This window comes from Crassostrea angulata, chromosome 2, assembly GCF_025612915.1.
Source record: "Crassostrea angulata isolate pt1a10 chromosome 2, ASM2561291v2, whole genome shotgun sequence".
Classification (NCBI taxonomy): Eukaryota; Metazoa; Mollusca; class Bivalvia; order Ostreida; family Ostreidae; genus Magallana; species Magallana angulata.
This window is the reverse complement of record NC_069112.1, coordinates 54,257,226-54,281,761: the sequence shown is the minus strand read 5'-3', so window position 1 is coordinate 54,281,761 and position 24,536 is coordinate 54,257,226. Positions and strand designations below refer to the sequence as shown.

The 24,536-nt window shown below is 34.8% G+C and overlaps 2 protein-coding genes across 6 annotated transcripts in view; both read left to right on the top strand.

The window, feature by feature from the left end:
* The first annotated feature begins 1,029 nt into the window (after positions 1-1,029).
* Positions 1,030-23,471, top strand: LOC128170506 (uncharacterized). Of its 5 annotated transcripts, none has more exons than XM_052836283.1 (3): positions 1,030-1,401; positions 12,422-12,473; positions 20,052-23,471. In XM_052836283.1, exon 3 carries the CDS (start codon positions 20,128-20,130, stop codon positions 21,811-21,813), a length of 1,686 nt encoding a protein of 561 aa, XP_052692243.1. In that variant the 5' UTR covers positions 1,030-1,401; positions 12,422-12,473; positions 20,052-20,127; the 3' UTR covers positions 21,814-23,471. The 5 variants fall into 5 exon arrangements, with proteins under 5 accessions (XP_052692243.1, XP_052692244.1, XP_052692245.1 ...); XM_052836284.1 differs by lacking the exon at positions 1,030-1,401 and adding an exon at positions 9,242-9,649; XM_052836285.1 differs by lacking the exons at positions 1,030-1,401; positions 12,422-12,473 and adding an exon at positions 14,336-14,812.
* The window catches only part of LOC128170549 (COMM domain-containing protein 4-like), a 40,147-nt gene continuing 27,533 nt past the window's right edge, over positions 11,923-24,536 (top strand). The window contains exon 1 of the mRNA XM_052836334.1: positions 11,923-11,930. Within this exon, the coding sequence (XP_052692294.1) occupies positions 11,928-11,930 (3 nt within the window). The 5' untranslated portion in view covers positions 11,923-11,927. The remainder of the gene's footprint in view (positions 11,931-24,536) is intronic.

Here is a 24,536-nt window from a genome sequence, read left to right as displayed (position 1 = left end):
ATGATGATGATGATGATGATGATGATTTGCCATTTAAAATATGCAAATCATCATCATCATCATCATCATCATCATGTTATGGTGATATTGATGGTGATATCTTACCTCATTATCAAACACTTTGCTTAAAAAATTGTCTTTTTTCTTTTGATTTCATTCTGATGCTGCTGATTAAACATGACATGAAAACAAATTTTAAATGTAGTTATAAGTAATAATGATGATACTTTGCTGCATTACTGAACATTTTTATTTTATTTTTGTTGCTTTGACATCTCTGTCATTGCTATAATCTGAGGTATTATCAGTTAATGCTTCTTCCAAAATTAGAGGTATTGATGGCCAACATTATAGCATGCCGATTTTCTTACACTTGAACTTTGAATTGGTACATTATATGTTCTTTGACAGTTGTATTTGTTTGATAGAAGGGGAAAAGTATACAAAGATAAAGACCCGCGCATTTATTTTGCATGTCAGTGTACATTGAGTTGACACGACTCTTATTAAAGAAGACATCACATGCAACTTGAAAAAAAAATAATTTTAAAGAAAGTTCTTCAATCTGACATTCCGTTAATTGAAGTCAAATATCTCTATTTAATGTTTCAAAAAACAGTTTGACAAGCCGCTGTGAAAAGTTGAACATAAAAAAGCTATTCAATCTCTTAAAGGACAAGATCCTACGGCAAAATTGGACCAAGTTTTCATAGGTCAATTTGAACACACACACACAAAAAAACCCTTTAAAAAATGTATTCTTATGAAATTCTCATAAACGGGTGTTTAACGTTTAACATATACATGTACAGTGCACAACACCCATTGCTTTCCTTTTTTCAAATACCCTATCTGACTTTCACAACAACAACAAAAAAGAACTCGAGATGCGCCTAGAAACATTAAAATACCTCAGTCACCCCCCCCCCCCCCCCGTTTTTTTTTTTTTTTTGTTCAATAAAATACTCGTCTCGCTTTGCGACATTTCAAAGGCACGTACTGAGCGCCATCTTGGATTAGTGTGTAAATAGAATGTGTCGTCTGCCCGGCATTAGGTTGTATGTAGTTCATTAAAATCCGTCAAACACCGCGACGGCGGTGGACTGTATTTTTTGTGAGAAAGAAGTCTGTCCTTGAGGAGACATTTTTTTTCAATATTTGTTGACAAAAAAATGTTTCTTTGACTAGGAAGGGAATTTTGGTGATTTTGTTCGAACATTTTTGGGGGGAGTTTCAGTAGAAAAGAAAAGTTCTATACAGAGACTGATTTTTGAGCAATATGTGTTTGGATTAGATACAACGTAATTATCTCGTCTAGATAGAGAACTAGAGAAGGGACTTATTCTGCTCGGTGGTTTGGAGATGTAAAAAAATAACACCTGGATTTAGAACACCTTACAGGTACAGTATGTCTATTAGTATAGAATTTACTCTGAAAGAGAGAGAGAAAGAGAGAGAGAGAGAGAGAGAGATTGAGTTATATGTGTCTCTCTTTTTATCATGTCGGTGCAAATAAATGGGATCCTAAGAATGTCACTGTAAATAAAGTACACGATCATAAAGAAGATATTATGTACGAATACCTGTATGTATCTATATAAATATATATTAAAAAATATATTATCTTTCACTTTAAACCAACATCGTACCGGTGTTATTTGTTTATACATTAATTGAAAAATAAAACAGTTTCTATTGAATTAATTAAAAACATATGCATACGGAGATATTCGACATATGTATGTAGCTCAAAAGTGTTGATATCAAATACTTGGGCCCTTTTAAATAATTTGTCAAGTGTTCCTAATATTTGTCAGAAATCAAATTAATAAAATTCTTGTCAAAAGAAGAAAAAAAGTGTGGCTTTAAGAATGTATAAAGCCATTGACAAGTGGAATTCCTTTTAAAAAAGAAGAAAAAAGTCTGGCTTTAAGAATTTATAAGGCCATTGCAATGACGCGACATCAGTAAAAAAATAGATTGTCAGACCATTTTTTTCGGTTTCAAAATGAAAACTAAAGAGAAATATAAAAACAAAATATAGAATGTGAAAAAAACCCATATTTTTAGATGAATTCTTACTGGGATGTTTTTGTTTCAATGTTTTATGGATGTACATGTATTTATGTATTTTCGAAGTAAAAAAAAAGTTCAATTTTTGGTTTAATTCTTAAATAATCCTTGCCAGAGTTTCGACAGTTTTTAAATTATTATTTGTACCTCAAATATTCAAATTAAAAAACACCATAATTTCATTTCTTTCACATCAGTTTATGGCCATTGACCTATCAATTTGTTTTATTTACTAATATATTTCTAAAATTCACAAAATAATCATCAAAACTTCACCCTATTAAATATATATTCAAACGTTGTTATGTTTCCATTTAAACTTTTAACCATTTTTTATTTTATCATGTTGTAAATGCTTATATCATTTTTTGTTTCTAAAAATTACAATTGCCAACTCACACTTTGCAAAATGAATAAATGAGTAGGTTTTTGGAATATTTGAACATAATTTCACTTAGTCTAGCTGATTTAATCGTGTTAAATTCACTTTAAATTCACTTTCCATCTGCCACAAGTACTTATTTTTACCTAATCACGTTGGAATGTCGATTTCCATTTTACCCCTAACATACTTTAAGGTTTTTTCAGGAGGTCTGTTCTATCATGCTAATATCGATCGCATTATGAGTTATGAAAAGCATTGTTGAAATGTTTTTGTTTGATTTAAAACTTTGAGTGTCTTAATCTCCTCGCTTTCTGTATGTCATAGTTGTGTTGTAAAGCGTTTTCGTGTTGTTTTAAAGTGTTTGAAGGGCGTTAGGGACCATCGGTGTCATGGGAAAGTGTAGCAGAGAGAGAGAGAGAGTGAGAGAGAGAGAGAGAGAGAGAGAGAGAGAGAGAGAGAGAGAGAGAGAGAGAATCCTTTTTCAAGATATCCAAGAAAAGAAGGAAGACGTCACTTCTCTATTTTTTCTAGTTTTATGAAGTGAATTTGAAAAAAAACCCAATCAATTGCTTAAACTATTTTCCTTTTAAGGTATTGATATATTGATCGGACATTTATTCTTATAATTTTTATTGATCTGATATTGATTTCTTTATTTTAATTAACAGACAAAAATCTTCAACAAAATCTTTAAGACCACGTTCAAAATTCATTTATCTTTGACAGTAAATAATCTATCTTTCTCTAATTCTAAAAAAAATGAATAAAGATTTTTAATGAAATTTTAAGCAAATGAGACAAAATTCTTTATAATTTAAGTACATGGAAAAAGATAAATTGGCCGAATCTGAAATATACCTATACTTTACCCATTAAACATATGTTTCAAAACTACCAAAAAATGATAATAGTAACCTGTTGAAAATTGTAAATAAAAAATTTATAAGGCTAAGCCCATATCACAAAATCACATTTTTATCTTATTTTTTTTTATCATACGATAGATAAAAAAGGACTGAATAAAAGTAAAAAAAAGAACCTCTTTAATTTTCAAAGTCCGACTTCAAAGCCAGCAGTCTGTTTATCTTAATCGTTTACCCAAGGTGCTACCCACAGAAAAAGTAATCAGATAGGACCGTCAAGGAAAGCGGTCTTCTATTGCATAGCCCTGATAATTACTCGCCTAAACTCTCGGCCTTATGGCCCATTAATCGGTGATTAGGTGTACCCGCCGATAACCTCTGACCTTTTTTTCAATTATTCACACAAAAAAAAAATCAATACTGTAGACTTTTTGAAACATTTAATAGTAAAAACCGTGCCTACTTTTGATTTTGAATTTTTCTTTTAAAATAAAAGTTTCAAAATAAGAACAAAAAGTCTTTCTGGTAATTTATATGAGGTGGTGTGAATGCCAATTTTTGGGTTCGTTGTGTAGGAACTCAAATGCTTCTTTTTTTATTCTGGATATGACTTCTTATTTGAGCAGTCATGAACTCAGTATTTACATAACTTGATAAATTTCAAAACTGAAAAACGAGAATTGTTTAGAAAATACCTGAGAACAAGATCCAACTGTCTTTTCAAGAAGAAGTGCATGATCAAATCTAAAATTTATAATTTGTATTTCGATATTTTTAAACTCAGTTTTTTAAAAAAAATTATATTTTTGATTTTTTTCCTTCTCATTTTGGATTTTGGATTTTTATTTATTTATTTATTTATCTATCTATTTTGAAACCCACTTTTTTCGTAAGATTTCCCTTGTCGTGCCCTGAATATAGCACAACCTCATTTTAACAGGAAATAACTTGTGCTGTTGTGATTAAGGAATGTAAGCTATGTCTGATGGAAGGAAATAAACAGTGTACAAACCACCGCGTGGTCAATACAACGACTACAATACAATACTGATACATCTATCACTGTGTCTACAAGTTTCCTTACATGCATTACCGAGCACATTAACAAAAATATTTTTTCAAATTTTTTTTCATTTTCAAAAAAAGAAAAGAAGAAGTCCTCTCCTCCTCCTCCTTCCAAAATATAATTTATGAAATCAAAATTGCTGTTCTTTCAACAAAAACTGACTTATCCGTTGCAATACTACTGTCTGTATGAAACCAAACAATAGCAACAATATGAACCTCTAGTTACACTCAACTCTCTCTTTCTCTCTATTTCTTTATTTCATTAGAGTTTACACATTCTTACTTGTTTCTTCTCGCTGTCATTATAGTCTCTCTCTCTCTCTCTCTCTCTCTCTCTCTCTCTCTCTCTCTCTCTCTCTCTCTCTCTCTCTCTCTCTTTCTCTCTCTCTCTCTCTCTCTCTCTCTCTCTCTCTCTCTCTCTCTCTCTCTCTGTATGGTGACTAAAAGCTTCTGGTGATATGGGTGTCGTTTAACTTGAAATATTCCGTAATAAAAGGACCATAAACGTGTCATCCGAGGTCGGCGACTGGGGGAAATTATATGGACACAAGTTTCACCTGTGTGTAAACCCTATTTTTATGATCAATGCTGAAGATACATCAAAAACTAAATATATTCAGCCATGCTTTGAATTGCCGTTAAAGATTCGTATCAAATTTTACGACATTGTGTGCCAAGATTACCGTTTACGGCATATCCGCTTCCATTTTTTGTGGTCGAAAGAGGAAAGCTATCCTTTTTGGGGTCGCATGCAGATCATATTTCTCTAATCTTGAGATGATCTTAATGAAAATTTTATGCAGAATTAGATCGTTGTCAGGTTTAAATATTAAATTCTGATCTTGATATAAAGGAATAAAAACATAAAAACGAACATCATTACCGATCAAAAGAGGAGTTTTGATAATAATGGTACAAGATTCATGAATAATGAATACGTTAATAGTACAAATATACACAAAACTATACAGGAAAGTGTTCTCAAAGGAAAAAAGACCAATAGACCATTTATTTCTGTAGCTGTGATGAAAACGATTTCCATTCAGTTACAAAAATAAAACTTCAGTCGCAAGATTTTTGCTTTTCTTTTCTTCACTCCACCGGTGACAAATCGTACTAAAGGCGTCCATGCACAAAATAAATGAGGCTTCCCACCCTTACGTAATGATCTGCGCTGGTAAGTAAATATTTCTCAGTTCGGTGTGGACTGAGATGTTTAAATAAACCTACCACAATAAAAAGGCAGTCTTTCATCCAGGTAACCGAAGCGAGTTGAGAAGCAAATTGCGATCTGGAAGGCGAATACCAGGGTCAAATGTGTGTGAATCTAGACGATGGGATTGCTTTTACAAAGTTTTCAGGATACTCTCTCTCTCTCTCTCTCTCTCTCTCTCTCTCTCTCTCTCTCTCTCTCTCTCTCTCTCTCTCCGCACACACATATAACACATTTTCATTTCTTACCTCCCCCCCTCCTTTTATCTATAGCCGTACAAGTTTAGAACATCATTAGACTCTTGTAATCGATAAAAGGTCCTTTCTGTTTTCTCAGAGAAGGTTTCTTTTAATCTGATAAAAATAATCCGTAATAGTCTTCATAACTTGAGGAACCAGTTGTTAATATACTTATTTTATCTCCTTAAGGAAATTCCATTATCTAATGTTTTTCTAGCTCTCGAACCCCCCGAGATTTACACGAGATTTATCTCGGAAAAAGGAGGTCACAGTGCACGAAAAAAACTCTTAACACTATTAAGTCTCTTAGAGCATAATGTTTAACACCACTGCGACAACTTCTCGGAAGAAAATGAAATGTGTTAAAATTTAAAATCCCCCCGATCCTCGCTCCGGGATAAAAATTCTCCGGGAGATGATTAATAAAGCGACGTAGCCAAGCATCAAAGGAATGCACTTCGAGTTTCGTCGATATTTTAAAATACATGTGATTTCTGTTATTAATTTTTATTGACTTTGAGTGTAGACCCGATCAATAAAAACACTTGTCAAGAATTTTTTTATCACGCTGTGTTCGCTTTAAAGTCTGCTTTTGACATATTTCTGAAGGAATTATTGATTTTTCTGAAATAAAAAATCGCATTTTATAACATTTTGTAAATAACTTTCAATAAATATAATCCTAGCACTCCAAATTCATCAAAATAAATATTCCAAATCTCCTTTTTTATTAATTATATATATGTGCAGCCTATATGTCGCTTTGATGCCCTCAATCGCACAGGCTTATCTCCCTTTTTTCTATATGCTCACATCCGGCTACGTTCACACAAAGACAACCTGCTGACCAGCTTATTCGTGTCGGGATGACTTTGACTAAATCCTGATCGAATCGATATCTTCTGATTCTTAATTTGACACTCGGCTGAACCTGAGCGTTAATTAAATACGGAAATTTTATGTGCCGTACCGTGGAAATGGAACCCGGATTAATGTGAGGATAAAACGATATACCTGGCTGGAGAAACAGGGTCATCTGAGTGCAGTCAATTATATAAATAATAAAAATGACCGACGCTTTTGTATCATACAGGCTTTTAAGCGCATTTTATGCATGGGTAATTTTTTTTTATATTAAGATGCATAAAGCTGTCCTGTCAGTTTCGGTTTTAGTATCGCGTAATTTTATTTAAAAAAATAAGAAAAGGGAATATTAGATGAATTTATAAATTGTGAATTATGCTCTCTCTCTCTCTCTCTCTCTCTCTCTCTCTCTCTCTCTCTCTCTCTCTCTCTCTCTCTCTTCTCTTTTTTATCACTCTTTCTACCCTATTTTATTTTAATTAAGTCACATCGCATACACCTGTTCTTAATTATGACCGCTAGTGATATCAAAGACAATGCCGGCTTTTCGCGTAAAGTTGGTGTCTGATGATTTCTTTAGTTTGACGAGCTCGATGGCCACTCATCAAAACACGTTACAAAATAATAATTACATGTAATGTAAGACAATCACCATTATTAACAGTATTTCTAATACGAGTCATTTTCCCGAAATCCGAGTTGCAAGAAAATTCGGACGTAAAAATCTCGATCAAATGAATCACGCGGTTTTAATGTTGTCTTGATCTTTAAAACGCTTTGATAACTTAAGAAGATGACACCTGCGTACCGAATGTCTTTTTGGTAGGAAGTAATTGACGTGATTTATAGGTCACGTGGTACAGAGAGAGGTTTTACGTTACTTTTACGGGAGGGTGTTACTCTTCGGCTCTTATTTCAAAGTCTGAAATATTTGTTCCCAACAAAAAATAATGAATTCCAGATTTGAAAAAGGTCCAAACTATTGTTTTAATGAAATTTGGGTTAGTCACTAATTTTAGGGCTTTGTGCATGGGGTTGGAGTAGTAGATTATTTTTTCAGAATCTTCTTCTTCTTCGTGGTTAAGTCAAAATAAACTTAATATTAAAAAAATGCGAAATGAATTTGCCACCAGTCCCATTCTATATAAACACTAATGAAAAAGTTCGTAGAACGTGCATTCTTAACAGTTGATTATTAGGTTTTCACTGTCGTTAAAATGCATCTTTAATCGTCGGGTGTCGGTTAATAAACCGAACTCCACAACAGGTAAACCCCAGTCAACAGGTATATACTGTAAAACTACACCCATTCATAGCAGCAATGATTTATGGCCTTCGGATGCCTGTGGTGTTTTTTTACAATGGTATTGAAGTCGTGTCAAGATCGAGGTAAACCGACGAGGGGTTACGAAGATCACGTCTCTCTTGCGTGTGGTTGCGGATCTCGTCTCACTCGGGACTATCTTAAATTAGATCTGATGTCGTTGATTTAATCAAAGTGAATTTATGCGGAACGTTGGTGATGGGCGACTAGTTTGCGCTGTCAAAAAACTCGGGATCGGGATTCAAGAATGTTAAAAAGGGGTCCAAAGAAGGGACCTAACTTATCAATCATTTAGTCAGCTTCGTAATTTTTGTCCTCTACAAGACAGGCGCGAGAAAATGCGCTCGGTATTCATCTATACGGTAATGCATGCTTTTTTACAAAGCAATCTAAAACAGACAAGCACATTTTAACCATCAGCAGATTTCTTACCTAAACTTTTATGTTCTTGCATCGCAAAATGCAATTGGCAAAATTCAATATTACATTGTTGTAAGAGTTATAAAATCTTTATTTTGATAATCAGTTTGAAACAGACACATAGTTATGCACATTCTCTAGAAGTATCTTATTTTCTCGGAACTTTTATGAATCATTACACTGCATATTATACATGCTAAATATTGTTTTGAGGACAATTGAAATTGGAAGAGCATGATACTATTGAAGTTTAGATATTGAATTATTCAACATGAAAATCACATAACGCAACATTAATCAATTATTTTAATTATACAACCACTCTATCAAATGGGCGACATTACAGTGATATTTATCTGCAAACAACAGAATCCCCGCCATTGTGTTTTTTCTTTCAATTTACCGGATGATGATAAATTTACAGCAAATCTTCCCCTCCTTTCATCTTTGCTAGTCCGCCGCTGCACTAATCAGAATAAAACTTTTTTTTTTCAATAACAGCTGTCTTGTGTGTAATAAAGAGACGGAATGCGAAATGGTTTTACAATTTATTACATATTGATCCCGACCAAATAGCTACATGTGTATAGATCAAACATTGACACGGACTTCGCGACAAGATTAAAGGGGATTTATCGGGTAAATAGGGCAAACTTTTGTCCAGCTTATGACTAACTAAATCAATTCTAAACAAATACACCTATTGTGTGGCTATTTGCGGCTTTTATGCCCACCTCATTCACTGCGTTTAGCATAGTAAACAAGGTGCTGGACGCTAATTGATTTAGAAACAATCTTTGTCGAGAGTTCCGCATAACCTCCGGGCATCTTCTCTCCACGAAAAAGGCGGCCATCTCTTTAATGGAGCTTAATGAATGGTCGTATTCCGTGGACTATGGCAATTGGAGGCCAGGGTTTTTCATGTTTAAATAGGCACCCACCCCGAAATTGTAAGTTGACCACCATGTAGGATTTTGGATCTGTTGTGTTAGACTCGCGGACCACGGAACAGCGTGACGGATGAGCTCGTGTGGTGTGCAGTACTCTGATTCTGCCTCGGTTTTTTTTTTCTTTTGACCTTGGATTTTCTTCCTCTGGACAACCTCGTGTGTGCATAGCTGCATTTGAGATTTTTGAATCTTAAACTTGAAACTTTTAAGAGATAGTCGACGAGCCATATTTTCCTCACACAGTCAAGTTGTAAGTGTGTAATATTAGTTGTAGTGAATTCTATACGTTAAACATTGGTCTAAAGAGAGGGATATCGCTGACGACAGTTGAAAATTACGGATCTTTTCAGTGGGTGGATTATTAACTAGAGAAAAGTACTTGAAATTAATTTAACGTGATGGCTAAAAGTACCTGAAAAAGAGATTGCATATGTAATACATGTATATTTTTGTCAGTAATGAGCAGTTCGGTCCTTTAGTTTAAAAAACAACAATCTGTTTTGTGATTATCTCAATGACTTTCACGCAGTTTTAAAAACAAGGAATCTCTAAAAAGGCGTGAAGTCGGGAGAATGGGAAATTAAGTAAGTCTCGTCTCTAACAGACGGTGTCTTCACCATCTGAATCCCAGCTGTTCCGTTCAGGTCATTAGTAAAACTATCAGTCACGTGTCAACACTATCGTCTGCTCCATCCTCCGCCATGTTCACTAGCGCAGAAGGAACGAATCTGTCATAATTAATTTTCGATTACAACATGTATTGGATGTTTGCTTTGCTCTTTGTTTAATCAGAACTAAAGGCATGGGGTCAATGGATGTTTGCATTTGGTCGGGATTAAGGATAAACAATTATAAACACACACGTGTATAACATAAGGCGCCTCCATTGTTTATTCAACGGAATTTAATCACGGTATATGCATCTACATATATGCTAATGCTTAAAAAAATGCTTAAGTAAAAAAAGATTGAATATTTTTTCCAACAAGATAAATCAATATGAAAATAACTTAGATGACCTGATACCTATAGCCTATATGTATCAACTTTATTTCTGTGTAAGTTTCTTGGAAGTGGAGAAACAATAGTCCTCATTAATTAAGATTTGTTGTTGCTTCATAATGAGTGAATCTAATTAATTTAATTTGGACTAAGCGCTACATAATTATTCAATCATGCATGGGATTCTCTACCTGGCCTTTCTTTATTTGTCGTGCGTTATATTTGAAATTTTACTCAATTAGCGACTAAAGAACTCAGTGATTCAAATCAATTCGTGTAATAAAAAATTTATCCATACATGTACTTTGTGTACTGATTTAAAAAAAAATGGCCGTATAAACTTACTTTAATCAATAGTTTCAGTGATTGTATATTAACCATTGAGGGACATAAACTACTGCATCTTCACAACGTCAAGGTTTTTGTGATTTTGGAACTCTACACAAGTTGTTTGTGTGGAGTTCCGTAATCACAAAAACCTTGACGTTGTGAAGATGAAACTACGGCAAATAAAGTCCCTTCCAAAAAAAAATTATATTACCAACAAAAATAATTTTTTTAGCCAACATGCCAAATTTTCACCTCATCGCGGATTTCTAAAGAAGTGACTTTTTGACACCTGCATGCATTCTATTCTCTCTAGTTTGTCTGTTGTTCACATGTTTGTGTACGGACATCGTGGGTGTTTGTGTGTGATCCCAGTGAAATTAACTCCCCTTTTGAAATTTTCTATTTACCTCCAAGCTGTTAAAACGGTTATCGTGAAACAGAAATAACAAAACAACAGTGAACCTTTTATTTTTCTCCGTTATTTTTACTTATTGATGACACGGTAGTGCCAAACGAAAACAAAAGTGTTCCGAGTATAGTGTGTTTAAGCGAACAATAAACCACCGGATTACCTCGGGGATTATCCCGCCCGCCTGTGTTGACAAGGGACTTAACCGCGATCAACATGTAAACAAGAAGCTAAATTATTGTACAAACAAAAGATAGGCACACGTTTAGAATGCTAATAGGTACATGTGAAAGGTGACATTTCTGTCTTGTAAACTTCAGTGTCCAGTTACCTTAGATTTTTGTGATGGTGTGTATCTTTATGAGAAATTTGATATCTGCTAGAGGAAGTAAGAATTTTTTTTTTTAAATGTATTGATTTATTTGTTTAATTTATGTAATTTTACATCTTTGTGAAAAAAGGAAGAAAACATGGTTACGTTTCTGATGCTTCTAAGTTGTATGATAAATGCTAAATATTTGAAATTGATTCGTGAAATTTCTGTTACATGTTACATACACATGTACCGTATATAGAAACCAGAGACTAACCTATAAGACATATACTTTGACTGCAGTTATAGTGAAAAATCTATTTTGTTATGTCCGTGCAAAATTTAAAACAAAACTAAATCCATTTCATTTAGATAACCTACATGTACAAGTTATATATAGACGCTTTAATGAAATAAATCTTACCGTAATTTCATTATCCCCAGGTAATACTGTAAAAGGCAAACAGTTTAAGAATGTACCTTACATCGTTAACTATATGCGTTAGATGTCAATTTATTTTTGTCACACACTGTAGGTTGATATTCTACATGTGATTTAAAACCCATTTTGCATTTTTGGACATGTATGTAATATGATATGTTCTAATTAATATGGCACCTCTGTGATTTTGTATTACCAATTGTAATCAATACGTCCAGGGTTTTCTAGCCAGTTAGTATCATATATCAAATGTGATATAGTTCCATGTTCTCTCTCTCTCTCTCTCTCTCTCTCTCTCTCTCTCGTGAATTGAATGAATGAATGAATGAATGAAAAGAATCTCTCAACGAAATCCCCAGATATACACCAGCATTTATATAATTATCGTTTCAAATATTTTTCCGAGGCGATTGAAGTGCGACTTTTCATAATAATCGTTGTGAATTCATGTGTTGTTGTGAACGTGTTTGTATAGCGTATATACTCTTTTTGCATTATGCTAATTTTCTTATTTTAATAATTTCAGGTCCATGAGAAATATTAGAAGAGGATATCCTTAACATTGTCATGATATAAAGGTGAGATTTGTTTGTTTGTTTGCATTTTAATTTTTTGGAAGAGAAAATGGGCTGTCTTGAAGAATAGCCTACTTCACGTGAGCTTGCATTGTTTGCATTTTTTAAATAATATACAAAAATAATATAAAACTAGAGCAAAGCTCGTTGCAAAGCAACGAGTGGGTCTTCCGTTAATATCGGAAGTAAAGCTGGAAGTTCCTGTATGAAGCAGAGCCCTTAAACCAATAACAAGAGTAACTAAAATAAAAAGATGAAAAAAATCGAATTATTCCTGGTACGACTTAACAAAATACGAATGATTTTACGTACGACTTAACAAAAACCTTTCTGATTTCAAGAACGACTTAACAAAAAAATCCGAATGTGTTCAAGTACGACTTAGCGATCATTTTTGGTACGAGTTAATTTTACTTTGAACATTACGCTATTTTTTAAACCAAGGACGCGGAATCAAAATTTCCGGAAAAATCAATTTTTAACCCCCGATATCTCTGTAATACATCGTCCGATTTTCAAACGGATTTCAGATTCGTGTTCAGCATAACAAACTCTACAAACCTCGTAAACATTCTAAATTAAAACGAAAAATTCGAAAATTCGAAAATTTTAAAACACTTCCAGTTTAGACCGGAAGTGACGGAAACTAATTTCCAGTCTTATGTCCAAATAAAAACGATCATTGCTTCAACACAGAAAATTCCAAGTCTTTATCTTGAACCGTTTTTGAAAAACGCCCTGGACAAAATTACTTTTTTAAAATTTAAAAATTGACGTAACGTAAAAACGGAAGTGACGTTGTAGTTGAAAATTTTAAAACTTTGAGGCACAATAATGCTTCATAATCCCTGAAAGTTTCATGTAAATCTGTTGAAAACTTTTTGAGATATTAAGCTTTGAAAAAGTCAGAAAAATAAAGAAAAAGAAAAATAATAATAATGAAAAAGAAACAATAGAATAACAAGAGGGTCTTCCGTTGAAAACGGAAGACCCTAACAAAATGATAGTTTTGTTTTAAATAGTTTAGGTAATATCTAAGAAATTTTTTGACTTAATGGGAACGTTATTAATTTAAATACAGAAATTTATGATACGTAATACGTCTAAATTTATCTTTTACAATGGCATATTGCTACTCATTGGACCGATTTTTGAAATAAATTTGTAATTTTTGACAGACAAAGGTTATGAATTCTAAATGATTTTCTTCCCGTACGTCCATTCGACAGTTCTTGTAAACCAGTTATTTTCAAAGACAGCCAATGCAATTCATTTACTAAAACATTACAGCAAAATATTGTATTTCTTTTGGGGAAGACGAGGATTTTTTTTTCTTTTTTTTTTTTGTATGCATGTCCCTTTTTCCCCCTTCTTGTTTTTGTTTTTACCACGAGTCTCGATTTCGCCAGGTATACAATTACTGTCGACTTTGACACGTTGTTTTAAGGGGGTATAGTGCTTAGTATAGGAACCATATCTATATACCATCAACGCATTTGGTGCGGAACGCTAAATATTTTGCCTATGGGACATGAAGCATTAAATTGAAGTTTTCTATAGCCGACTCTGTCGCTTATTTGCCATAAAATCACCTAGCATCTCATTCACTTAGCATGGCTTTTTTGTAATGCCGAGAAATCAAACAGAAAAGAGAGGGGTGAAAATATTTGCAAGGTACCAGGTACAGCTCATGATATGGAAACTATTAAAGTAGAATTTGATGTTAAAAAAATCGATACATTAGGAATATATACGCATTATCATACCACACGACCGTTAAATTGTCTTTGTAAATGATCAGTGTCGAACAAAAGCTTCGTTCGGTATGCGCCCATCTCCTGATCGGTAAAGCGTATCTGTGACCCCTTGCGCTGTCAAAACCTTCCATACAGGTAAAAATTCTGTCTTGATTCAAACGGAATTTTAATGGCTCGGGAGAAAGGTGAACGAAGCGCTCATTAATTCAGTGTTATCGCAGATGTATTAGTGAAATCATGACACACACACGATTGGGAGATTGGGCCTTGTCTCTGTGTCTCTTTCTCGAGTTCTCAATCTCTCTCCCCGGCTCGAAGTCAGACCCGTCTTTTGTATACAATTTATACATCCATATAGGACCAGCATGGTGAATTATGAGATGGACGAAAATTAATTCTTCACGTTGGAATGTACTGTTATCATCTTCTATGCAGGAAGTGAATGTATTTATGGAATAATTGGTTTCTTTTTGTTTTGCCGCTTTGTACGTGTGTTTGTTCTTAACCGGAAAGGCATTCGTCAAAAAACGTCAACAATTTCATTTTTTTGCTGATGAGCTGTGTGGATTTTGTCGAAATAACAAGGTCGGTGTGGCTTTTTGAAAATATGTAACTATATTTATGACCCATGAAATCGTCTTGCTCGTTTTATTCACTCATATTTCAATTCTAAATTGATGAAAAGTAGACTTGGAGGAGTTCGCAATAGACCATTTTATAAAACTCGCACTGTCAAAGTTCTTTAGATCTACTCTATTAACAGATAGGCGTTGTTTAATAATCAAAATCAAAAAACGTCCCTAATCAAAAAAAATATCAGTTTCATGTTATCTATTGAAATTTATGAATTTTTTTCTTTTTTCTCTAAATCAAAAAAAAAGAATAAATGTTAACGAAAAGAAAACCTAACGAGAACATGTTATTTTTCTCTTCCTCGAATGTTCCTAAGATTTGTTAGCGTTTTAACAAGCTCTGGCAAACATGCCGTGTCTGTGTACAATGGTCGATCGAGGCTGAGCTGTGTGGTCCACTCATCGTGCGATGTTCCCTGTCAGCAAAATTGTGTTCAGACACAACACATCCTTTTGAAAAATGCTTTGAGAGAGAGAGAGAGAGAGAGAGAGAGAGAGAGAGAGAGGGAGAGAGAGAGAGAGGATTTTGTGAATCTTTATTATTGTAATCATAGATTTAAAAAAAAAATGATTGAAAACTTTAACCTTCCATGGCCAAAAAAAAAAGAAAACAAGCAACCACATAAAATCTTTAGAACCATTAAGAGTCGTTTATACAATAGATGTGTACTAATTAATTATGCATGCAGACTGGCATGAATTCAGACCAGAGATTGAATAACAATTAAGCGGGGCCCTGTTTTTAATGTGGCTTTTGTTGGGAAGTTTGGGTTTTGATAATAGCTCGTTTGTATGCATGAGAGGATGTTAAGAGAGAATAACAAGAAGAAAAGAAGACAGAATCTGTTTGAGAAATAAGATCGGTTCTGTCGTTCTTCTGTACATGTAGATAGATTATAGCAAACCGGTTCGCCATGTATAGATGGCCATTTTTTTGGTCGTGTTTTTTCTTTGTTAATAGTTGTTGTTGTGATTTAGTAGGACGTTGTCGGTTTATTGCTTCAGATGAATCCGTTTTATAATAAATAATAATCATCATCATCGTCGTCATCATAATTATCATCAAATTTATCATCATCATAATCATCATCATGACAGAATTTTTTGTTTTTGTTTCAAAGAGTGATAGAGAAAATATATACAGTCATGTACATTTTGGAAGCATACAGATGGATAAGAGAGATAGCTTGAGTTTCTCCTTGTTTAAATTGAAACCTCTTTTCCCCTCCAACATGTATCCTGAGGGTATATATGTTCAGCTATTCGAGTACCTCTCTTTATTTCGGTGATCGCCGGATGTGGAAGAGGCGGAAGGAGAAGAGGGTTGTGGGGGGTCAAGGGTTCTCGGTATCACCGTGTCCCTCCTCTGTATCATGCTGCTTCTAAACAGGAGGGGGTCCATAGATATAAGCCCTCCATTACCCTTCTAAAACAACCATCGCTGGTTTACAACCTCCCCTTCTTTATGTAATTTTCTTATCTATAAGTATACATACAACGCAGACGACAATATAACTCGGTGTGTATTCAGCGGGGCCGCTTATATCAACAAACTCCCCATGTAACGACAAACACCGCTTGGGTTCCACTCTCACTTTACCCCGTTTACCGAGGTCCGTGTGTTATCAGGTATAAACAGTGAATGGGGTAGGGTCTGACCGAGGCGACAACAAACTCATTAACGCTCGTTATGAGCTTGAGTTGTTTCTCACTCTTCACAAAACGTTTTGCACCTTTCTGGATGAAAGCTTTAACATTAATCTTTTTCTGCCCCTTTCCGCTTTCTCTCTTTGTTTATTAAACGAAATATTGCCTTGTTTTGGTTAAATTAAGCAATAAATTAGATAATATGAACTGCTATCTAAATTATGCTTTATATGTATAAACTTTGAAAAAGAAGTTACCAATTTCTTGAAAATTTCATTAAAATATCATTACGTTAAAAAAAAAAAGAAATTTTGGTATCAGTAGAATTACATAATGGCAAAAAATATATAATTCAACATAGACTTAAAATGAGTTTAATACAAAAAAATGACATACATAACCCCCAAAACCTTTACAGCTGTAATCAAAAGTAATTTTCCGAGGATTATTCACCCAGAATTACATGTAGATACATTTATAGGAGAAAAAACTAATTACGTTTGTCATGCAAAACCTTCATCTCCCAAAGCTAGTGTGTCAATCCGCCATAAATGTCCAGTGCTACTCGCCTCACTCTCTCCCGGAGAGTGTGACCTAACGCCTAGAAAAATAATCCGCGTTACTATGGTAACGATTCCTATCTGCCGTCTTTTTCTTCCCTCCTAAAGTGCTCTCTGCAATGAGTCCAATTTATATTCTTCTCTCTCTGCTGACAATGAGATAGGCTTAAAATACTGCCAGTGTCAAATTCTGTGGAGATATTCGGATTATACCAGTTCGTACGGTATAGTGAAATTTTAGGATGATTTTTTTACTTTAGATTTTAAAAAAATTGTTTTAAGTAATGCTATTAAAACATTTCCATTCGATCCTTGTACATCCATTTGCTAAATTTCAATCCAATCTCAGAAATTATTGAAATTTTTAATTGAAATTAAGAAAAGGGGAAATATTATTGCAAATTATCAAAATAGGAGAATTAATAGATAAGACTAAGAAATATTTGATTAAGCGAATTTTAAGAGCATAAAGCGCTATCATTTATAAATTATTGCCGAATGGATTAAATTTAAAAACCCTAATCTATAAACTGTATATATTTGTCTCGTTTTTTAGCTAGTAATTACATAATATTATACTTCAAGTAAATAAGTAACGAATTAATTGTTATTTATTTCAAGAAACCTTTAAACATAGTTAATGACAACCGTCAAAACGATATCTCGGCGTGTTATTTGCAAAGCTAAATTATAAGAATCATATTAGAAAGATATATATCAAGATTCTTTTGTATGCCTTAAATATAGGAGGGATTCTAAATTTGCACTGAATGAGACCTGTCAAATTTTTTTTTTTTCAAAATTTACCGACCAAGTTTATAATTCCTTATTTTTCTTTTTAAAGGGGTTTACAATGTAATGCGCTTATGACTGCTTCGCTGCCCCTTTTGAATGAAACCACTGGTTGTACTTGATATGTAGGAGGTCACGAATGCACTGCTGTGAAACAAGTTTTGTCTACAATTATGTTAAAAAACTAACGGCGGGCAAGACTGAAACTGTCATATTTGTCCGTATGTTGTTATTCCTAAGGACAGGTTGGGTTTTTTTTGGTGGGGGAGAGTTGGTGGTGGTCAAATGGTGGCAATGTATATTTCTAGGGTTTTTTGCTCTGGGAGAGAGAGAGAAAGAGAGAGAGAAGAGAGAGATCGATTCAAATTTTATAACAAAGTATAAAATTTCCTGTTTTCTGTATATCCTAAGGTTTTGTTCGCTCTATTACCTATTACGCAATGGACAAACGTGTAAAATGTTAAGACGATGCAAACAACAATCTGGGTCATTAGTTTTGATGTCAATTGTCTCCATACACCGTAATGGCAGGAGGTCTTCATTGGCCCATGTTTTTTTTTGTGAGGGGGGGGGGATGTTTTGTTCTGTGACAACCAGACTCTGTCCACATAAATTACCCACGTGATGGATCGATGACTCGACTGACCCTTCAGCCATGTGGAACCAGACTGGTCACACTCCATTGACTTATCGGTCACACGTGACCTATTGACATCTATTTTTTTTTCTATTCTCTCTTTTTCGCCTGTTTTATGATTATCATCATTCGGTGAAGATGTCTGTATAACTTTCTAGACGTTGGTTATTTTCTGTGAAGACGTCTTTTTTGGGAGGTACATGAGCTGTATTTGCTTTTCCATCTTTTAATTTACATTATAAACTGTGAACCGGATTTTTGTTTCTATATAGACAGGTAAAATGTCATTAATATTGTATGTCTTTATTTTTTTCTTCAAATAATCTCTGAAATTTTAATTTGTTTTGAACTGAAAGATACGGTATTTTACATATTTTTTGTTTTTGTTTTTAGAAAAAGGCATTGTATAGAGACAAGATCGTGCATACATGTATATAAAATAACGAGCATGTTGATAATCGCGGCGAAAGATTTTTATTCCTAAGGGGCTTAAACTGCAACATGTACATGTATATAGACAGTCATTAATTATCTGACAATCACAGTACGAGTAATTAACGGGCATTGACAAACGACCGACCTAGAACAAGACAATATCTATGTATGTATCTACAGAGAGAAGTAATAGGAACGTTTAAGCATGTACATTCATTAAGCTGAAAAGGTGAGGGGGGGGGGGCGCATATTTAGAAATTTGGACAGTGGTTTGGGGAATCAGTTGAGAAAATTACTCTGCATTCGAAAAACAGTAGTTCTTACTTTTACATTTCTTTACAAAATTTGAAACATTAATGTTCATGTAAAACAGTCCAAAACCTATTATTAGAAATGTGCTTCCTTTTCAATTCAAAATTTTATGACACTTTTTGAATATTAAGTTGAAAAAAAAGAAGTAAGTATCTTTTTTCACAGATATAGAAAATTGTGAGTAGGAATAGAAGCACAGGTTATGTTAAGTAGTAACCGAATCAACGGAATGCCTAAATTTAGAAAGAAAAATTTGCTTATGACATCCTTCAATCAAACCTCAGATTAAGCTCTTTTTGATGTGTCAGAGAGTTTCTTAAGCCTTACCGTATTGTGAATGAAAACGAAGTTATTATTATTTTGGGGGTTACGCGATTTAAAAAACGTTGCGATGTCTTATGAACCACTGAAGAGATAACTTGGGATTACGTCACATATTTAACACGGCATGGGCCTGTCACCTATAGAATGGAGGCACGTAATTCCGGATTATTCCGAGCTCTTATTTTTGCTCCTTACACTTGTGTGGGAAAAATTCTGGTAATCGGATAAAACTACCGGAGATCTATCTCAACAACAAATGTCGTCATATTTTCCTTTCTCTTTTAAAAAAAAATACCTGTATCGTCCGTTAAGCTCCGCAATTAATAAGGGATTAAAATAGATTAGGCCCGAAAGATTTTATCACAATTATGATCCCTTTTCACGACTAATCTAGTCGTATTAATTTTTTTTTCTTTTGACCGAAAAAAGAATAAGATAGTATTTGTGTACACACGTTTATAATGATTTTATAATTTGTTTTACAGATCTCATGAGGTGGGTGGGTTGCATAGCCTGAAAAATTCTGCTGAAAGTGAAAGGAACTCTGCATCCGGTTAGGAAATGGAGACCTCACGCTTTGTTCTCGTTTTCTGCGAGATTTGCATCGCCCTGTGCGCCGCGGAGCAGTGCGTCATCAAAGGTCAAGTCAACACGAGGCTGCAATGGTACGGGTACATGCTGCAGAAAACCTTCCAAACGAATGACGCTCGAGTCGAATACCAGATCACGTATCCAGAGAAAGAATGCTGCGCCAACTTGTTGATTTATTATGACGATCAAATCTCACAGCTAACGGAATCCATGTCGTGTCAAGAACGCGTGGATGTGCTTCCTAAAGACAATTACCAAATCATTCCCTTGTCCACCAAGACTGCGACAAAAGGGTGCGTTCTATACCCTGACAGCGAAGGGACGAACCTTGTCGTATGCACAGGTGACAGGACGTTGCATTCGAACGGACCGCGTACGTGGTATTTCGCAATCAGTCGATGTGGCGCTTCTCAGAACCAAGGCATGTTGAACATGAACTATTACTTCAATGTCACAGGACATTACGGCAAGTGCGAAGCAGATCCGCTTTCGAAAACGATTTATCCGGAATTCATAAAATCTGAACCGGATCTGGTGGTGGTGGTAGTTTTGGGTGTTTTGTGCGGTTTGTCCACCATCACCGCCACGGTGTTTGCCGTATTGTTCTTTCTCGGTAGAATAAGGAGAAAGAACAAGAAAAAGAAGGGGGGTTCAGTGACGTCATCACAAGCAACGATGACGCAGGATATATTTTACGTTAATCCTTCGTTGTCTGACAGGGAGCACTCGGATTCTCAGTACAGTCACAGTCAGTCAAGCGGATCGGAGAACTATTACGAGGTCATTCCGGACAGACGGAGCTACGAAAGCATCAATACTCAACTCGCTATGCACGGGCATAACGTCCGAGGTGTCTCGATGAACCCAAATCATCTTCGAGAACACAGAACGCCAAACATTCCTCCCTACATCCTCGAAAACTACCCGCCTCCTCCATACCAGCCACCTAGCGGACAACAAAATGGCGGCGTGCACCACCGATCTCACGCGGGAGGTCACCATGGCAACAACAACGGAACTCAAACAGCACAGCAGCAGACGCCTAATGGAAACATCCCGAACGGACGTCCGATGCAGCTGCATCCCTCCGGACAGCCTCCACCTTCTACCAACATCATTCACCAGCAGCATCATTCGATGTCTGGACTGCAACTTGGAGAAAAAACGGAACCAGCATCGACCAATCATCCGGTACACCTCAGTGGTAACCGTTCGGGCAGCGCCCCCGTACACTTCGACAATGTCGGCGCAATCGCTAGACCTACGCCGATCTATCCGAGTTCTCACGGGGTTCTATTCGGAACGCATCCATCTCGATCGTCTCAGCCCACTTCACCATCTTCTCACGGAACACCCAACGGAAACATTCCGAATGGACATATTAACAACAACAACATTGGCCACACAAGCCAAGCATTCAAAAGACAGCTCTCCGCTGGCCCAAAGCTAAACAGTGTTCCGAACGGCCAGCCTCTACAGCTTCAGACATACCAAGGTCACGATAAAACAATAAGTGACACCCAGCAGATTCCGAACGGAAGAACTCATCTTCCGAATGGAAACCTTCCGAACGGACGCACACACGTTCCGAACGGAAATGTTGCCAAACTCTTGCATGATGCCTACAGGATACAGCAGTTCGAGACTACGGCGTGACTAGCCGACAATAGCAACAAACAAACTTGGAATGAGATTTCTGTTTAGTGGCTCAAAACAACCGTGAATTCCTAACTTCTGATCCTAAGACCATAAGATGGTCGGTATGTAAAGAGAATCAATAAAATAGTTACCCTTTTTATTTTCGTATTTACGGAAAAATTTCTTGTAAGATCAGTGGGATCGACTCTGAAGTTAGGATTGGAAAAGTGCTTCCGGATTCCTGGCAGGAAATTCCAGTGCATATTAAGCTTAAAATGTGTGTTTAATCGAGAGAAAGTTCTTATTTTCGGTTTACTTTGGAGAAGTGAACAGGGGATGGAAATAGGAACCTTGCAATACAAGTATATTCCCTGCACAACGACAAAGTTTGCCACGTGAACACAGATCGAAGTCAGTGTACATGTATCTTTTGTTCGAAAAAATAAAGGATATAAAACTAGTAATATTTACGCTAATAGTGCTATTGTTGACTTATCACAAAAACCATTTTGCAAAGTCATTCACATTCTTTTGAATCAAAAAGACCATACTTATTGACAAGTGCAAACTGCTAAGCATTTTGCATCGTTTTGAACTTTGCGACTCTCTGAACTATTATGTTATTTCTACATTTAAATGAGAGAGAGAGAGAGAGAGAGAGAGAGAGAGAGAGAGAGAGAGAGAGAGAGAGAGAGATTGGAATGGGTTTTGTGTATGTATGTGTATGGTTTCTTAATGCATTTCGTTTTACAAATATCATTCATTCACAAATTCAACTCACTTGATGTACAGCTATACTTAAACATAAGCAATATGAACTATTATGCAGAGTCATTCTCAAAACAACCATAATTATGTCTTCCAGGCGATAATATTTGTACATGTATTTCATATTTTAAAAAATTCCAGAATTTAAAAAAGCATTATTTTTAAAATCGATATGAATAATCTAAGATTGAAACATTTTTATTATTCGGACTGTTTAACTTCGATTTTATTTTAGCTATGCGAATTATTTTTAAAAGAGAAAACGATTTTAAAAATGTCCATCGCAATAAATAGATTTTTAAATGCTTAGAAGTATACGAAATATATTTTTAATGATTTTGTTTAATTGTACATCGAATTCGAACCAAAGTTTTAAAACGCTATATAATATACCTCGTATCGCTTATGTAAGAATTTACATAAGGCTTATTGATGCATTTTATATTAGAATTAATTAAACCATCTATCAAAATATGATTTAATTAAACAGCAAGTTTTGCTCGTTACATATTGAAAACTTTTAAAGAGAGAAAAACAAAGTCCTATTAGTATTCACCGTTGAGAAAAATAAGCATTAAAGATTCAATCAATTTGCCGATATCTTAATTAACTTGGAATTAATTGAGATAATAATGAAGTTATTTATTCATCCCACTGTAAAACCAATGTTCATTGTCTTTAAAAGCAAAACATGTCTTTTTTAACAACCTTGTTATTCATCATAATGATACAATTCGTTGTTATCTGATCTTGTTTTTTGCTGTTCATCGCCAGGGGGCGCGATTTACAACACTGATATAATATTTCATTAATGGTTGTCTTCGTCAGACAAACATTGCCTCCTATTGTAATGTTATTGATTATTATAACCTCTTTGATATTCAATAATAAAAAAGTTACACAAGAAATGGTTGTTTTCATTAATTATTTGATAATGGCACAGCGTTGAATTGAGTTGTAAGATGGCGGTTTTGTTTTATTCGGTTGTAAATTTTTGCAACCTTTCCAAAAAAACAAAAACCATGCCTGGGGGTTTCGTTTTTGTACAGTACTTGTCTTAAACGAGAATACATGTCCATTCTTTTATTGAACATAGAAGTTTAAAAATTGTTACTAATCTTTTTTCTTCAGATTAAGACTATGTAATTCATAATTCATTATCAGGCATATACATGTAGTGCTCAATAAATTGAAGGGACCAGACAAAAAGGAGGGGGGGGGGGTCTAATTGACTATAACATTTGTTTACATAGATATATAAATGTATAGGAAAGGATGAAGGTTCGTTTATTTTAAAATGTGCAAGGGCTGACCCCAATCCCCATCCCTGCTGCTACTTGCCTAGCTATATAAATGTGAACATCATTGATGTCAACAATTTTTTAGACCAATAATGGGGAAATCAAATATTTATGACATTGCATAACCCATGAAATGTATTTTATGAACTCAATTTCACACACTCTTGAATTTCTAGTGTAATATACAATGTTTCATAGCTATGATTTTCTATTAAAAAAATATATGGAGTGTCAAGAAATGAAATGAGAGAAAAAAATACATCAGAACCCATTGATTGCTCATGAATATTCATGAACACTTTTCATAGGGAAATCTTCTCTGCCATCTGTGTTGCCGTCACGCAGATCAAGTATGAAAATTCATTTTGCAAAATATTGATTTTTGTATTAAATGTTCAAATTGGATTTTTTTTTAATAAACATGTTGTCTCATTTGAAAAACTCTCCTCTCTTTTTGAAACTTGCTATTAGTTAGGTGATCATTTTATCAAACTTAAAGCAGAAGACAGGGATACATTCACATCTCTCTTTGTTTTTCACTATTTCCATAAGATTCAAAGACTACCGGCGGCCCAGGAGACAATGAACAGACACCTCCTCTCTCTCTCTCTCTCTCTCTCTCTCTCTCTCTCTCTCTCTCTCTCTCTGTTGTGTCAAAAGGGGTTGTCCAGA